Source organism: Scomber japonicus, chromosome 1 (genome assembly GCF_027409825.1).
Source record: "Scomber japonicus isolate fScoJap1 chromosome 1, fScoJap1.pri, whole genome shotgun sequence".
Taxonomy (NCBI): Eukaryota; Metazoa; Chordata; class Actinopteri; order Scombriformes; family Scombridae; genus Scomber; species Scomber japonicus.
In genome coordinates, this window is record NC_070578.1 from 10,762,821 (window position 1) to 10,781,427 (window position 18,607).

General features: G+C 39.7%; 1 protein-coding gene across 1 annotated transcript in view; it reads left to right on the forward strand.

Moving 5' to 3' along the window:
• Positions 1-13,866, forward strand: part of LOC128356244 (collagen and calcium-binding EGF domain-containing protein 1-like) — a 33,314-nt gene extending 19,448 nt beyond the window's left edge. The window contains exons 3-11 of the mRNA XM_053316730.1: positions 6,732-6,784; positions 7,778-7,912; positions 8,389-8,526; positions 8,909-9,042; positions 9,420-9,534; positions 10,056-10,195; positions 10,908-10,943; positions 11,294-11,329; positions 12,620-13,866. Of these exons, the coding sequence (XP_053172705.1) occupies positions 6,732-6,784; positions 7,778-7,912; positions 8,389-8,526; positions 8,909-9,042; positions 9,420-9,534; positions 10,056-10,195; positions 10,908-10,943; positions 11,294-11,329; positions 12,620-12,808 (976 nt within the window). The 3' untranslated portion in view covers positions 12,809-13,866. The remainder of the gene's footprint in view (positions 1-6,731; positions 6,785-7,777; positions 7,913-8,388; positions 8,527-8,908; positions 9,043-9,419; positions 9,535-10,055; positions 10,196-10,907; positions 10,944-11,293; positions 11,330-12,619) is intronic.
• Positions 13,867-18,607: the final 4,741 nt, after the last annotated feature.

Here is an 18,607-nt window from a genome sequence, read left to right on the forward strand (position 1 = left end):
GGCATTTCCTCCCCCACCAGCTTAACATCCAGCTGTGATCATCCCACATTTCTGCAGTCAGAGGTGATGAACAGAATGTGTGATTCACTTCCAAGGACATCTGAAAGGCTCATACTGAAGTTTTTTCTCCCTCACATGCCGAAACTACAAACTGGGAGAACAACACTCAGTAACGTGAATGGGGCTGATAATGAGTAGTGACTGCAACATTGTCTAAGGAAAGCATCATCCACACTGTGCCTTGCTCTCAGGACCCCTGCACTGTCTGGGCTAGGGACTTGGGGAGGTAGTGGGGTTTTCTCAGGGTGCTATAATGAATATCCTGTCTTTGTAGTGCATTCCTGCCCACAAATGCACAAATAAATCACAGTAATACTGGATGGGAAACCATAACAGTGAGTGTTCCCCCCCTGGAAGGAGAGCTCTTGCTAAAGTACATAATCTTCAGTGTAAAGTGATCCAGGCCCAAGCCTGCCTCTGGATCCTGTCTCACTGTTTCTTCCAGTGCCGTCGTGCTGATTTTGGCAGCAGCTGCAGCAGCAGACTGGGGTCGTACGTGGGCCTGCCTGCACCCCTTGCTGGGCAGGTAGCTGCTGGGTCAGCCACCAACAACACAAGTGATTGGTGATGCCCAGGGGCCAAAGAGGAGGATGGGACAGGGCTGATGTTTAGGATGCTTTAAATGGGATCAGGTCAGAGTGGTGTGTAGACTCAATGTGGAGAAACTTTGATATACTGGAGGGATGATTACTCAGCTTTTAGACACCATCCTCAGCCATCCTCTAAACACACCACTGGGGTCACTGGTTCAGGGTAACTCCTTTTCTTACCAAAAACCAAGAATAATTTTGCTGCTTATTACAATTTATATTCAACCTAGCCATCATTTCAGCAGAATGGCAGATCTGCAGGATCAGTATCAGAGCTTACCAGTGCATTTTTAATAGATTGGTATGAGCCAGTTCTTTGTTTTTGTGATCAATTGCACTCTGGGTACACAAGCTGTCAAAAACAGCAGCCAGCAGTTAAAGTTAATGATATCAGCACTGACAGTGTGTCAGTGAGAGATGTGAGCAAAGCCAAAAGAAGCTGTCCAAATCCTGTCCAAATCTTCCTGTCAGCCAGGCTACAATGTATTTTCTTAATGTAGATCTAATCAGCTGTAAAACACATGTAAATTAGAATTAATTATGACTAATATCAATGCTGGCCTGTAAAGCCAGAAAAATCAATACTGTAATTCAACCTATACAAGATAGTAGACTTTGAGATGACTACAGGCTGAGACATATGCTGACCGCAAGTAGAATGCAGAACAGATACATTGCCAACAAGACATTCTTTGTAACAATATCCTGTATCATGTATCACCATGTAGTGCAAGACATTCAATTTAATGCAATCATTGTGATGAGCTGAACAATTCAGTGTGTGTTTATTTTATTTCTTGTCTATGTCACTACATCTGGATACTTTTGTTCTATTACACTGTTAATAAAACATTTAAAATGTGTCAGTATGGAGCCAATATTGGATGGAGCCAGTATGTTCAACTCTATCTTAATTTGTACATGTGCACTCAGTTTTGTGAATGTCAACAAGAGTCTCTGGATGTGCATAAGATGTGTACCTGTGAATAGGAATTTGAAAACTGTTCTTTTTGGCATAGATTTTCAGAGCTAACTAAAAGGAATGCATTTGTCAACGTTTTTTGGTGTGCCTGATATGCACCTGAAATCACAGCTTTTGAAGCTAAATATTTAAACTTCCCAGACATTGATTAAAGACAATCTATGTTTTTTCTAGTACAAAAATCAAATTTCTTCACACATGTACAAATCGTATGCACAATTAGATATTCATTCACAAATCTGAGCACACATTCACATACACAGATTGAGATGCAGTTTTCGCAATAGATTATATTGCTATAATATTGGCCCCATAGAACTCTTGTATTTTGCCACACAGGAAGAAATAATTCCCATGAATTCCCAGTATTCAATCCACAAGGCCATATTGCTGGACTTATGTGTGCTGGAGGTTGTAATTATTGTTCCTCAGCAGCATTTGTGTAACAAAGAAAGCCCTGTTGACCCTGGGAAATCAACATTTGGATGTGGACCTAGAAGACAGCTAGTCCTGTTTGGTGCTGTAGTGTAAAAGTAGCTGTTCAACTCTTTCAGTAATCCTGGCCTATACAAGTCTTGAGAGGACAGAAAAATATTCCTCTCAATGAAATAAAGATGGAAAAGGCAGACACCTCATCAGGTTTCACAGGCAGAGGGTAATATGAGGCCAACAATATGTCAGTCTCAAGAGGAGGGAGAGACAGAGATTATGTCAACAACGAGTAAAGCTATGGAGTGTTCTGTGAAACAAGAGGCCGGTAGAATGGCCTGAATATAAATCGGCATGTTTCGAATCACAGACTCGATGCAGGGCGAATGAAGTAAAGTGCACAGAAAGGACATGAAAAAGGAGAGAGGAGGAGATAGAGCTTGCTAGCGTCATTGAGCGCTCTCACTAATAAACCCTGACTGACATTAAATGGTTGTACCCAATTACTGGATGGTATTCCAGCCCTCACACAGACTCACACACACACGCTAAATGTACACATGTAGTTTCATGGACAAAACCACAGTTGAACTGGATTTTGGCATAGTGGTTACAGATATCTTTTTAAATAAATGCTGCTTATAATGAATATATGGTGCCTATATTCAAAGTTTGTCAATTTTCATGCTGAAATAATACCACAACTCCTATTATATTGATTAAAGAAACACACATACTTGGTTCCTGCTGTGTGTAATGGTCTGTGTTTTAGAGGCCGTGTCATTTTGAACAGTCTGACATGTTGCCTGTCTGACCAACATACTTTCACATTCCAAAACAAAAACACACGGGTCACCTCTCCCTTCACCATCATCTGCTTGTCCAGACAACCCGGCCTCCCCTGTGCTGCCCATCATAGACACCCATGGGAGAGATGCTGAGGCTGCTGCATTACTGACTGAGGGGCTTCCTGTTGATGATATTTCTGGATATGTAGTGTGTTGTAGGGACATCACGCTTTCACTGCTCAGTGGATCTTTTAAATGACTTGTTCTTCTGCTATTTGCCACTATGTTTGATCTCTTCTTCTTAGAAACATACTATAAAAAATACTCTACATTTTGATACTTGCTGGACAACTCGTAATGTCTTTGGTTAAGTGCAAAACGTTATCATCTATTTTGACAAAAATATCTGAAAAATGTAAGTCATGTACTTAAACATGCTGACATGTGTCTATCCCAAAGGCCTTATGTTGAGCAGGACTAATATTTTCCATGTTTACTATCTACTACTATAAACTACTGTTTAGTGTGTTAGCATGCTAACACTTGCTAATTCACACTAAACAAAAAGTACAGCTGAGGTTGATGGGAATATAAGTTTTGCAAGAATTTGGTCCTAAACAAAAGTATTGAACAAACTGATATGACCCGATGACTTGATTCAAGACAAAAACTTAAGGCATCACCAAAGTCATTAATTTTCATCCTGAGGGGGGGAACATGAATTTGTTTACCAGATTTCATGGTGATATATCTAATAGTTTTAGGAACATTTCACTCTTGGGGACATAATTAGGTAGTGGAAGGAACACTTTGAGGATCTCCTAAATCGAACCAACATGTCTGCTATGGAGGAGGCAGATTTGGACGACTCTGAGGAAGCCTCACTCATATCCCTGGCAAAGGTCTCTGAGGTAGTCAATAAGCTCCTCAGAGGCAAGGTGCCAGGTGTCAGTGAGACTCACCCTGGCATGCTGTAGGCTGTGGATACTTTTGGGCTGGCATGCCTGTTCAGTATAGTATGAAGATTGGCAACGGTGCCTGTGGACTTGCAGACCAGGACTGGTGGTTCCCATTTTCAGAAAAAGGGGACTGGGCTATTGGGGGATCACACTGCTCAGCTTACCAGGGTGCTGGAAAGGAGGCTCTGGCTGGTTGTTGAACCTCAAATTCAGGAGGAACAATGTGGATTCCATCCTGGCCATGGTCCAGTGGACCAGCACTTACCAGCTCCATTGACAAATTCGAAGGGTCATGGGAGATTTAGTCTACATGTGCTTTGTGCACTTGGAGAAGGCTTACGACCATGTCCCCCAGGCTGCCTTGTGGCCAGTGCTGCAGGAGTATGGGATACTGGGGCCACTGCTGCAAGCCATTCGGTCCTTATTTAACCGCAGTGAGAGCTGTGTCTGCATTCTTAACAGTAATTCAAACTCATTGGTGGGTGTCGAGGTCCACTAGGGAAGAGCTAGAGGGCAGTGCTAGAATAAAGGATGTCTGGGTTTTCCTACTCAATCTGATGTCACTGCGACCCAGTCCCAGATATGCGATGGAAAATGGATGGATTGATGGATGGAGGGACCTGTTTCAAGGTCTTTAGAGGCCACAGAGACACATGCAAATATATCACTTTAAATACATTTAAATTGATGAAGAAAAGTAATAAGTCCCAAATGTTCAGGATAAATACAGCTTTTGTGAAGTCCTCAGGGGTTAGGGTTAGATGTGACTTGTAATCTCAGAGCCATATTGACTGGAATCTTTAAGTAAAATCAAATAAAGTTTAGGATAGAATGCAAAAGTATAAACCCATAGAGTTCTTCTGCATCTGTAACACATTATCCCAACTTGGATGACTGATTGATGGGTTGACTGACTGGCTGACTGACTCACTGAATGAGTGACAATGTTCATCCTAACATTCACTCTCCTGTCTCCACCTCAGCTCCATCCCAGCCTCATTCATCCCTCTCAACACTCCCAACTACAGGCTGCAGATTAAAGCTGCTCTCATCTGGATCTCATCAGTTTAGACCAGCCTTGCCGTTTTATAGGTTATTTTTCATTCAGGAGAAGGAGGGGGGATCTCGGAGTGATTTAGGGTTACACACTGCATGGAGGCTGGAGGAGAATAAAAGCAACTTGTTGTCTTGAGGGGGCCGTGAATGAAGCAGCATGCTAAATCCCCTCCGGTAACAGCATGCAGTTTTTAGGACTGGAGTTGTGCATTTCTTCCCTGTTTTCTCCAAGCATGTGTGCGTGTGTATGAAATTTGTTGTGTGGCTATGCAGCTCCAGTTTCTGAACCGTTTCCTTTCTGTTTTTTCAACTGTAATGTCTGTAGCATGTGGTGGATTGTTGTGGGAAGTGTCATTGCCAAACACCATAAATCAATTTGGGGAAAAAATGTTGCCCATTATTCATTGCACAATTTTTTACTTTAAAAAACTGTTCAAACTTATATCACAAAAGCAAAGATTATAAAGGTGTCAAACACTTGAATATAAGATATAGTTTTCAGTTGTTTTTTTGGTTCAGGGTTCAAACATTTATAAATAACGGGAGGTGTCTTTGAAACAATTTTATTCATGAAAATAAATGAAAATAAATCATAATTTATCATGTCTCTTTTACAATTGTGGTCTATGGGGGAAATTCTTTTGTGGACGCAAGGGGATTTTTTGCTGTAATACTGAAAGTGACCCCTGGGAAAAATTGACTGTGAGGCTGAGTAGTGGCAACATATATAGCTCTTATAATACATCCATGTAGGCAACCCTTGGTCCATTTACTGCGTCATCATGTAACCTACATGCGGTATCATATCTACTGAGCGCATCACGAGTGCTGACAGTGAAAGTCCATTCCTTTTTTTATTGATTTACTTAGATTTTCTTGAATTGCCTATTTTTATTTTAGATATTTTATTTGGTCTGTGGATGATCCAGTATAAATCACTATGAGGATCATTATGGGGATACATTTTTGTCCCCACTGGAGATAAAAATAACTCTGCAGAGGCAGGGATATACAGACCAGAGAGGGGGAAATCCCCACCATTGCATCAGGCAAATCGCACCCTGTTTGTACGTGTATTTATTAGACCGTCAATGGAGTGAAGCCAGAGGGGAACAGGCTGCTGGGGTGAAAATCAGCTGAAGTGTTTGCAAGAAGCTAATTAGTATTTGCAGTGACTATAAACTGGCTGTGACCCATAAATGACAAAGTCATTCACCACAAAAATGAGTTGTTCAAGATCATGTGTCAGAAGTGTTACGTATATGTCTTGTCGACATTGTTGTTCTTTTGAGATGTTGCAACAACCACTGGATGATGAAATTCAATGTAGACATGTGCCCAAAAGATGAAGATAACATTTTTGTTCCTCTGACCTTTCGCCTAGCACTGTCATAAAATTATAATTTAGTCAATACTTTGATTTATGACCAAATCCCTACAGAACTAATTGTGCTGTGCTTAAGTACGGCCTCACAGAGCCACTAGAACAGCTGTAGACTGGCCATTAGTTGAGACAATTATCTTTTTTTGACTAATGGTTCTTGGTTCTTTAGTTGGATGCATCTGTTTTATGTATGTAAATATTGTCAGTTGAAGGCTAGTATGGATCAGAGATGAGAGGATTCTGTCAATGTTTGTTTAATTTGAAGGAACGAAACACAACATTTTCAAAACCACAGCTCTCCCTACCTGAGTAGACTTATACTCAACTACATAAATGTACAACCTCATATCCGATAAGCTCTAAATTCACTCTTGATTTTAATGGTGATTCACTGAGCTGCTGACCCTGCTGTTGTGAAAAAATGCAAAAGGTGGTAGAAATATATACATGATATAAAATATGACCACTGTTTTTTTTTTCCAGGAGGCAATGCTGTGAAGGATTCAGGTTTGTGATGGGCCAGTGCATACCTGAAGGTAGGTAAACCAAACACACTATCCTAAGTCTGTCTCATGAAGTCTCACATCTGATTCTCATGCTCTAAATCTGATCTAGTTTCCCTATTACAGCAGTTTATAGATTAGAACAAGCTGCGCAAAACACTGTCTGGAGACCACATTTTGTCCATGTGGACCTCCAAAGAATTCCAGATCATACTGATATTATAGTCGACTTTTGTCAATTTGGAGTAATTATGTTGAATGAGTTGTTTCAGCTAACTTGCACACTGCTGGCATAAACAACATAACAGCTAAAGGAAACGAGCCATATTTCTGACACAGTTATCCATAAAAATAAAAATAAACATAGGAATTGTACTTACATAGTATCCTCATGAGGAGCACTGCTAAACCATAGTTACATACAGATTCAACATATTTAGTGTGAATTCTTGCACTACCTCACATCTCTATATGATTACAGTGAGTCACATTAGCCACCAGAGGACACTGTTCCTCCATGAACATGTTTGAGGATAGGGGTTCCCAAAAGCAGAGTCTCAGGTGGATGTGTTGCATTTTAGATATTAAAGTCAGCTGATTTGGACCACACCATAGTTTACTACACAGTGTGAGGTTCCACTGTGTCTTCAGACGATGTATTTCTAGTTGCATATTTCACTACAAAGTCAAATAGTTTAGTATTTGCAACAGCAGGATGTGATCAAGCAGTAAGTCTGTCACACCTTATTTCTAACAAGGTATACTATAAACCCTGCTGAACCACAGATGAGCACTGGTGTGAAGCTGTTTCAAATCATCTGTATTTGTCTTATTTCACCTTTAATTTAAAAGCATTAAGTGCTGTGGGACTTTTCACAGCCTCAGGCAGGAGCTTTAATTTGGACATAAAAGAAAAAAACAACCCTAGGATCAGATAAAAGGTCTGTGTTTGATGATCCAGTAGTGGTAATGTTGTTTTAATGTACTCAGTCCTCACACACTCTGCCTCTCTCTCTCTCTCTGTAGGTGTGGATGTTTGTGCTGCGTCGCCCTGCGAGCAGCAGTGTACTGATAACTTTGGACGAGTTGTCTGTACATGTTACCCTGGCTACCGGTTTGACCGAGAAAGACACCGAAACCACAAATCTCCTTACTGTCTGGGTCAGCACACTCTCTTCCTGTCTCCCTGATACTTTTGACAGCTATAACTATTACCGTAATTAAATATTTCTCACCCGTTTCATGTTTGTGTGCTATTGTTAAAATCACAGCACACTGCTTCATCTCTCACAAACAAACAGATGATTTTTCTTTGACTTTGTTAAACAACAATAACATGTTGGGAAAGATTTGCTGGATTTGTCTTCACTGGAAGAACAGCACCCTCCTCCTGTTTTGTGCAGCAATACAGCATTTCCTTATGCCATAAATCAATGTAGTCCAATTTTTATGAAATCTGCACCCCTGAGACACATAATAGCAAACAATTAGACACAATTATACTAATGCAAAGCAAGGTTATGATACATAGTTCTTGATTACACACTTATGACACTTGTTCCCTTCCAACTTAAAATTTTTACTTTCTTACTGATAATATATTTAAAATGTCTCTCATTCTTCTCACACACATACAGATATTGATGAGTGTGAACATCCAGACAGCAGCATGTGTGACCATGAGTGTGTGAACACAGTGGGCAGCTTCTTGTGTCGCTGTCACAGTGGCTACATACTAGCATCGGACCAACGCTCCTGCATCCCTGTTCACAACTGTAAGCTTATAATTTGTCACTGGGTCTGTTAAGTTTGACAGATTTAGGGTAAAACACTCTAAGAGACAGAATCACTGTCCAATCCAATAGAGCATTTGGTCTGTTCATTGCTCGGTGAAGGTGCATGAAATAAGTTATGAGATTATTGGACTTTCACTGTTTGAAAGTTTTGTAATTCATTCACAAGGATACTGGCATAACGTGTGTTTTTCTGTCAGCATGAATGGTCCCACATGTCAGACAACGACTAATATTATGTACACATGCATGTGTGAGATAGACAGATACTTAGCACGTGCCCAACATAACATATGAGAAATTGCATCTGACTGTCTGTTAGAAGCATTTTACATGTGCTGTAAATGTACGATCTGTCTTGCAGTGAGTTCAACGGGAAAGTCAGACACCTTGATGAGTGCTGCTACCTGCTCGTTCACCTGTCAGGATTTTATGAACATGAAAAATAGTCTGCTGCAGCTAAAATTGCGGCTGGGAAACACACAGTCAGAGAACCAGGTAACTTGTCTAATTTACACTGAAACAAATAGTACATATAATTTTTTACCAAGATGTCAGATAGCAAGGCTGCCACCTATTAAAATACATATACCTGTTTTTCTTATTTGTATTTATATTTTACATACGACATACTTCACATTAATTGATTACTAAATTTACTACAGCCAAGAACTGTCAAAATTACAAAAAATACTAAAAATTCTGATTTGGTTTAACATAACAGAAAATTTAGACTGAAATGATGATATAAATAACGACACACCCTACCTCGCTCTTCTCTTTTCCTCTACTTAGTTTTCCTTCACAGGGCCATGCTAATCCTCTCTGTACCTATTCCAACTTAGTTTTCTCTTCTCTCCTCTTTGTGATTGTAGGTACCTGACCTGGACAACAGCAGTGATAAACCATCTCTGGGAAGGGGAGGAAAAAGTCCTGACAGCGCTTGTCTTCCTGGTCTACCTGGTCCTCCAGGAGCTCCTGGGGTCCCAGGTAATAACGCCATTACTGCACTGTTAGTGACAGAAATCAAATCCACCACAGCTCTCCAGACATGTGCACAGGAAGAGTTATCGATCTATGATCTCAGCATCTGCAACAGTAAATATGTTGCTTATATTTGTAAGAACAACAAAAAAGAAGAGGAGGAAGAAGGAGATATTTGCCAAACAAAAACCAAAAACATAATATTTCAAAGCACTGCAAGAAGATAATGTACTGTGAAAATTAAAGTTAAAGCAAGCATGAATACAAGCAATCATACAGACAAGCCAAAAATAATAATCTGGCTCCGCTGGTTATTTCTACAGTAGTGACCGTGAAGTTTAATTTTAAACATAAATCTCAAAAACCAAAGTTTCAAGGTGACTAAGTAGCTAATGAAGCTTAGTAGGGAGGTTAATATGTCTGTGTTTTCTGTATGTATTACTATGATTCTAATGACGGTGGTCTAATATGGTTCTATTTCTAAGAGTTTTGAAATTCTTTATCGCTTTACCCATCTGTCTTCACAGGACACCCAGGAGAGCCAGGAAAGAGAGGGGACTCAGGGGCCTGGGGCCCGCCTGGCCCTCGGGGTCCTCGAGGAGACATGGGCCCCATGGGTCCAGAGCCAGACCTGAAGCACATCAAAAGAGGCCGCAGGGGGCCAGTGGTAAGATAAACAAAGTGTTCCATAATGAAGGGGTTAGCACATTTGTTTTGCACACAGAAGTTTTTGAGTTTAGTTCTCACTGGAGCCTCACCATTAACACATCAAAGATAAAGAAACAAACCTGGAGGTCAGCACTTAAACCGCTTAAAACCAACATGTTTGCAACAAATAATATAATTACAAAATTAAATTATCTCTTGTTAAGTGGGAAAAATATACTTAAGTCATAGGGCTGACTATATCTTGATTTCTTAGGTGTGTTAAAGTAAATTTGACTGGTTTTGTTTCTCATTTGGATTGCTTGTTTCATACACGCAACTATTTCAGTTCAGCAATGATGTACTTATCTTCACAGGGAAGGAGCTGAAGTTGGAGGCAAGGTAGTCAATGTTATTTAAAAAAACTGTAGGGTGGAATTACCAAATCTAATCAGTTTAAGCTTTAAGAAATTCTTATTAGTTTTGGCTTTAAGGAAACTTGTTATTGCAGGAAAAGCACAGCTGTAGTTAATATCATTAACAATGGCTCTGCCACTGGGCCCTGTAACTGAAACACGTTATTATTCTAACAACCTGTGTCCAGTTGTCTGCACCATAAATACCTTTCTCAACCCTCCCAACACAGGTTGTTCAGCTGATTATGGTTTTACAGTTGCTGTGTTAATAAAAAGCTTGCTAAACCCTCTCAAACCTGTGTCTTATCATATATGCAGGGACCACCTGGGGCACCAGGAAGAGACGGACTGAAGGTCAATATCACATATCTGTATTTTGTCATACTGCATGTGTTTTGGATTATTTTCTGTCTGTGTGTGATGTGTGTGCATGTGTGGAGCTGCACTGTTGACACCTAGTTGTCTACACTGCATTTAGACATGTGTCAATGTGAATTAAGTCCACTGAAGCTGTCACACTGTCTGATCTGACTAGGTCATACTTGGCAAAAATGAAATGGCCATCAAGCTATAGCTGAACCTATCAAATAGAAAAATGTTCCTCACCTATTTGAATGAATGAATCTGGCACTGAGGTGTATGTATGTAAAGCTCTGAAAGTTGTGTATGTTGAAACTGAGTCATTTGGGCTTTCTCATCCACAGGGTGACAGAGGAACTCCAGGTCCCAGAGGTCCACCTGTAAGCTTATTTACACATGTATTCACATTTTAAAACAACAAATCTCTGAGTAAACAAATGTGTCATCACATTTCTACAATGTGTTCAGTTCCTTACCTTATCTTAACTTAAATCTAGGATTAACATTATTCCTCAAAGGATTTAGCTGGTGATTTTCTATATTTTTGTTTTTGTCAATAAATCTCATTCACAGAGCCAAACCAACAATGAATGGAACCTACTTAAAAGTACTGTCTATGTATCCAAAGCTAATATATGGTATTCCTCTGTGCCATAGATGTGCCATTGTTGTCCAAAAACCATTTCAAAAATTGTCAATGAGTCACACTGTTGCATTTGGTGACATGTTACTTTACCATAAAGGTTATGGTCACATTCATTTGTTTAGACATGACTCCAAAGACAAAGAAAATAACAGCAATCATGTTCTTGTGTGTTTCATCACCACTACAAACTTTAGCATCACTCTCATAAATGTTTATTACCTGCTGTGATGTCCCTCTCTTCCTTTTGCTTGCTTTGGCTTCCTGGCCCAGGAGCCAGTGGGCGAGATTGGAGAGGCATGAGGAAACTACCTGCACCTGGGTAGTTTCGGCCTCAGCCTATTAAAGTGGCTTCTTTGTTAACCTCTCCACCAGCCAGATGGGTCAGGGTTTTTGTTTTGTTTGCACACATCACATACATTTTTCTTTGGAGCCATTCCTAAACACACTACCATTAACAAACTCTTCGTGCTGAAGGAACATGTCACCCAGTGCAGCAATATAGTTTATAGACATGTTTTTAATAGTTTCTAGACAATAATGGAGGTCTACAACACAGAGGAATAGCTTTTTAGGTTTGTTGGAAAATATAGAAAATCACCAGCTTTATCCTTTAAACTTCTTTCCTATCATCATCTACATTTTTGTATATATTCTATAATGTAAACAGGAAACAATTTACACACCTACACTGTTAATCTCAGAGTATCTGCACCGAAAATGTACATTTTATTTACACCAGAGCTGTACTGTTAAATTACAGTCTATATAATAATCTATTATTCTATCTAGATTTTCATTTTCTTGATGAGGAATTGTCTTCTCATTTAATTTTTATGTTTTGAAGTGGATCTAACTGATGTAGTCAGTTATTCAAGCTGCTGCATGTAGAGTGTATTATTTGTTTCATTATGTTATTAGGCTCCACACAGAGCAAAATACATACAGTTAACCAACAGTCAAAGCAAGAGAAAAATGATATGGTATGATATCTTAATAAATTCCTCACTTTTCCAACTTCCCTCAGGGACCACCCGGCTCCTTCGACTTCCTTCTGCTAATGATGGCTGACATCCGGAATGACATAATTGAGCTGCAGGAGAAGGTGTTTGGGGAGCGACGAGGCATCTCTCTAGACAGTCCTCCTCATTCCAGCGGGGATGTGGATTTTGTAGAGTGGGGCTCTGGACAAGGAGACCTTATGCTCAATACCTGACCTCTGACTTCTTTCCCACAGTATCAGCCACTCAAACACAGCAAAACAAACACCAAACTAGACTCTTTGTTTCTTCGTTGATAAAGGATGCTGGTGGTCAACGTGCAAACATGTAAATAATTCCTAACCTCACAGCTGGGATGAACTGGGCAAAGAGCCTTTATTGCACTGCTACAGACAGTAAAACAGAGAGAAACAAGGATTATAATAGCAGAAATGGGACCACAGGCTCTCTCAACGGCTGCAAGCCATGTCTTGCTGCCTTTCGTGTGCCGTGGATGTGAGTGAGAGATGTGCGTGCAGGACATAGAGTGAGAAAGATGCAGTGTGTGCCTTTATGTCTGAGTCTCTGAGCTGTGCCTCTGAGCTGAACCACTTCAAACGATGAACTTTATCGTCTACATCTCTTCCTGTTCCTGAGTCTGTCCGGGGAAGCTCTGCTGCCACTGACAGTTTGCCTGCAGGGCGCTGGTACAAAGACCCAGGACCCGCACTGTGAGCCTCTCCTGCACCTGTCTGCAGTATCCAGCCCTCAAGTCTGAGTTCTGCAGCTATTCTCTACTCTGAGGCATCTTCAGACACTAACTCATGAGATTCATGAGTGTCGGCAGTTATTGTACTGTCGGACAAAAAGAGTAATGCCTAGTTTGTATTGAAAATTCTGAAATAAAACAACTCACAGTCAAGTATGACAAAAATATACTGCTGCAATACTGTATGTTCATGTAAATGTAATGTAAAAGAGATGTAGACAACCTAAACTTACAGGATGAAATAGATTTGTGCATCAGGATTGGTCAAGGGAGGCAGAGAATCACATTTAAAATCACTTTTATTTAACAACTATATTATCAGGCAAGTTCACCATAAGCATATTCTTAGTTGAAGAAAAGAAAAGATCACTTACATGGGGAAGAAGTTACATATATTCTTATACTTACACTTGGGAGTTGAAACAAAAGGCATTAAGAAAGATGTGCTGCTGGAAGTTTTTCACTGTGAAGGAGCTGCTAACAGGAGCTAACTCATTTCTCAATAAAAGTTTGTCAAAATCTAGATTTGGAGATTGTTAATGTCCTTCTTATCAGATCATTACTAAGGATGAACATTACAGATCTGACAGATCAAATATATTTATTTGCTGTCTTGGCAAAAGTTGGATGAGAAAACTGATTATCACCGTCACGGTAAATATAAAGCTAATGCTAGCTGTTGGCTAGCTAATCTTAGCATAAAGACTGGAAACAAGCACTGAAAAAGTTAACTAACAAATTATATCTCATTTGTTTAATCCAAACAAATACCAAAGTGTAAAAACAAGTTGTGGTTTCAGAGGGTTATAAGTCGCACTAATTCCTGGCCAGGCGCAGGGACTTACTGGAATCTTGTCACTGGGAAGTTGCCAGACAACTAACAAAGAAAGCTGCAAATAGTTTCTTTTATGTATGACTTAAACAAGATACTATATCATGTAATGTGTATGTAAATTGAGTTCTGTTAGGCAGATTTAGTTGTCTTTTGACAGAACCACATTAAATGATCCCCATGTTCAAGTCATCACACTAAGCTCCTGGCTTGGATTTCACATTTCAGCATTTTTCCGCAAAATATCAAATTATTGATATAAGAGTTGTGAGCATGTGTTACAGTTTGGGGATTTTGGAACCTGGAACGCGTCACCACACTACCCTATTCGTTTCTGAGTCCTTGGGAGCACAGTTGAAACTCTGTAGCCTACAGCACAACTACAGTGTGGACTGTAAATCTGATATCACACTAGTATCCATGTTCAGCTTGATTAGATCAGTTGGACTCTAATCTCTTAATCAAGGAAATTTTAATGGTGCTAAATAAAGAGGGACGAGAACTGCATGTTTCTTTTCCTGACAAAACTTTTGAAAGACAGCTGAGATATGAAACCAGTGATATTATACACAGATAGATCGAGGCTGAACGTCATAGATTCAAATCCCAAGATGAGTTTATGAGATTTGTGAATAACAAGTGAATAAGTATCACTCTCTTTCCCTCAACAGCAACTGCCAAAGTGTCACTGAGAAGGAATTTCTACTCCTTTTTGCACCAGGAGAGCTATGAAGATGGTCAACCTTTATTAGATAAATTAAAGTTTAAAAGGTACATTTCTCTAAACGTGCAGTACTACTCCTAAATAACTTTTTAAATCAGTGTTGTGAAGTCTCTTCACCAGCAGAGGGTGCTAAGGCACAGATAACCCCCCCAAAGTTAAATACTAACCAAGTGAGCCAACCAAAGTCGCAGTGACTTTCCACACATCCTTAAAACCATAAATGTTCCATAAGTTTCCCAAACATGCAGGTTATGCAAAAAAAAGTAAATCATGCTTACGTTTATGTGCAAAACACATACCCACACTCATTATCCTCAGTGCTGCCTGTTGAACCATAGCGTGGCTAGGTGTCATTATGAAAGGTGTAAGTATCAGAGGTCAGAGGTCAAATGCCTGCGTATAAACAGCTGGAGGGATAATTGCAGACCACAGGCTGTTGGGGGGGCCTGTCTGGGCTCATACCCATCACCAAGGAGATGTGTTGAATCCAGAGTGTGTTCATTCTGAGAAATAACACACAGTGTGTTTGATCTCCCATGGTTGGTTTCGCACAGTCCAGCCTTTTTCTGTATTTGATGCTTTGATCAAGTTCTCAGTAAACTCTGCTATGTTTGTGTGTACAGTATGCGTGAGAGAAAGTGTGTGTATCACTGCTATGTGTGTATCCTTGTATAGATAAATGGGTGTTTAGTTCGGCACAGTATGTCGATTGCGTGTGTAGAGTTGTGTTTTTATGTCTTTATGCGCGTGTGTGTGCATTATATATATTTCAGTTTTGCATATCTGTGTGTATCTCAAGACCTACATTTGTGTGGGTGCGTGTGTGAGTGTACGTGCTTGCGTGTGTGTGTGTGTGTTACTTGACAGGCTTCTCACCTAACAGCTCCACCCCCTGCCGTGTGGTCACTGCTCACAGTACAGTGGTTGCCGGGCCAACCAGGATCAGGAAAAACAACATGAAACAATTTAAGAACCATGTCAGTGAAAGAAAGGCAAGAGAGTGAAAGAGATTATCTCATTTCCTTCACCACTTGTCATGCAACTGGAGGCTTTCCTCTTAGCCTGTAGGGGACAGCAAAGATGAGGTCAACAGAGTGCACATCGAAGGAAAAAGTTCACATACCACCAGCATACCACCAGCATACCACTCGCGACAATAGATCTGTCACCTCCAGCCTAATAAGATCTGCAGTAAGAGTCACAACAATCCTCTTTCCAGTAAGGCTATCATTTATTTCTTGCTCTCCTTAAAGACTATTTTAATACCTTACATTTACAACTTATTTAATCATTCATACCTGTTTATAAAAGTCTGTGAACTCAGTTGAGACTGGTTCATCAGCTGAAATCATGCATATTCTTAATAATTATAAAATAAACAAACACGTTGTTTATATTTCTGAACCTGAAGTAATTTGACAATAGTGACACAGTTATGTATTTTGGCAACACTAAATGATAAGACTTTTATATTTAATATATTATATTGTATATATCACTTTTTAATACTCTTCATACAGTCTTATCTTGGACTATCTATGACATAACACATTGTACAAGTATTTTCATCCAGGCACTTGGGACACCAGACTCCACTGATGTTGTACTGTGAGGAGGGTTGTGTAACGATTTGCTGGCAACTTTAGATGAGAATAAAGATACAACAGATAAAATTTGGCCAGATGTTTCCTAGTATGACAGGAATTTCCGCCCTGGCACAGCGTGGCCATCCATAAATACACCTCATGCACGACAGGGCTGTCACTTCAAACAGTCTGGGTGTGTGTGTTTATGTGTGTGTGAAGGAGGTTATAAGAATGAGTGGGTGTGCCTGCGTGCATGTGTGTGTAACAAAAGCATGTATGTATGTGTTTTTGGGATGCAAATGTATGTATTTGAGAGCATGATCAGATAAATGAAGGCAGTTATTTTGTGCCCTTTCTGTTGCGTTTGAATTTTCTTTTTCTTTTGGCCTTTTTGGAGTAAGAAGGACAATGCGACACATTGGTAATAGTCTCCAACTCATTAGGCACCACCTGCAATTAAAGGACCATGCCAGTGTTTTTATATAGTTTAGATCAGAGGTTTTCAAAGTGAGAGGCGGACCTCCCAGGGGGGCTCTAAATAGTACCAGGGGAGGCTCAGTGAATGGAGGTGCAAAAGTATTACATTAGTTATAACTTTAACAGTAGTTCTGATTAACAGTAGTTTGGGGGAATTTTACTTTTTCACATTTTCCCAGAGGCAGAAACTAATAAATGCCTCAGGACAGACTTTTTTATGTATTTGATGTTATCTGAACTATGTCAAACAGCAATATTGGGTTATCTTGGGATCAAATAACATAAATCATGATCCCAAGGTATCCAGGAACTGAGCGAAACAAAGCAAGTAAACTAAAGGAGGGGGGGGCACAGTCTCAGACTTTGGAGTCCCTTGGTTTAGATGTTGTGTTATGAATTATATGTATAAATCATACTTTTTTATTTCTTTAATACTTTACAGGAAATAAATTACTCAGGCTCATTACAGGACAAAATCAACATTGAGGGATTAGAAACTTGCGTAAAAGGTTGTGAATCCATCATAATAAATCTTATTTATAACTTTTAAAATCAACCTAACATTTAGTTTTATTATAAGACAATGATTACCTGTCTCATGCTTCTGCAAGGTGATTTTTCAACCTTCCACTCCCAGCCTCAGAGGTAAGAAAAATACATTTAATAATGTGAGGTTGCAAACCACAAACCACAACATCTCCATCTCTTCAAGCCTGGAGCCCCTGTTGCACGTCATTCCCCAATTCTCCCTTTCCTCATTTCCTGTAATCGCTCAACTGTTGGTTATCGAACAAAAGCCTCAAAGGGCCATCCAAATAATTACACATTTAAAAAAGAAATCTTAAAAATGTGATGTGCTTTGTTAATGGTAATTTTATGGTAAGCGTGCCAAAACTTATCTAAACTACATATTAAATAATCAGACAGTTATGATGACAGTGATGAGTAATGGAGTTGCCAAAAATTCAGCATGTTGGCATCTTTCTTGAGACCATTGAGACATTTTGTTTAATGTCTCATCTTTGAGTTTTGAAATCCAGCACCCCTTTCAGATACTCCTAACATATCCAAAGACAAACTACAGTCCTCCATGTTCATCATGAGCTGATCACATATCTTGATTCAACCCAGGAAGAAAAGATTTTCACTTCAATATCTGTACACTGGCTTCTTGACTGATTTTTGTCATGCCATATTATGGAAACTGACTTCCCATGAGAGGGAACCAATGAGCTACATTTTACTTTTTCATCAGAGTTTTGTGTTGTGGGGAAAAGTATAGCTCATCCACAATGAAAGCAGCACAAATGAGCTTCTTTCACAAATTTACAAAAATAGTTTTAAAGATGAAGGAAGGCTTCAGCGGCAGGTTAACACAGTTACATCTGCTCTGTGCAACCCATAAAGACACCAAGCTGTGACTGGAAGAAGAGTACTAGATGTCTAAGGAAAAACTGTTCTTATCTGTCTAGGAAATAGCATGCATGTACAGGGAACCTCCTTTACAGCTGGTCGTCATGTCATCAGAGGTCTAGAGCCCTCTGGTATAATGAGCAGGGGATGCAACATTTAAAGTTGCAGTGATTCATATTTTTCCCACTACAGAACATTTTAACGTCTTTCAGCTCCTTGTTTTGGTTTGCTGGC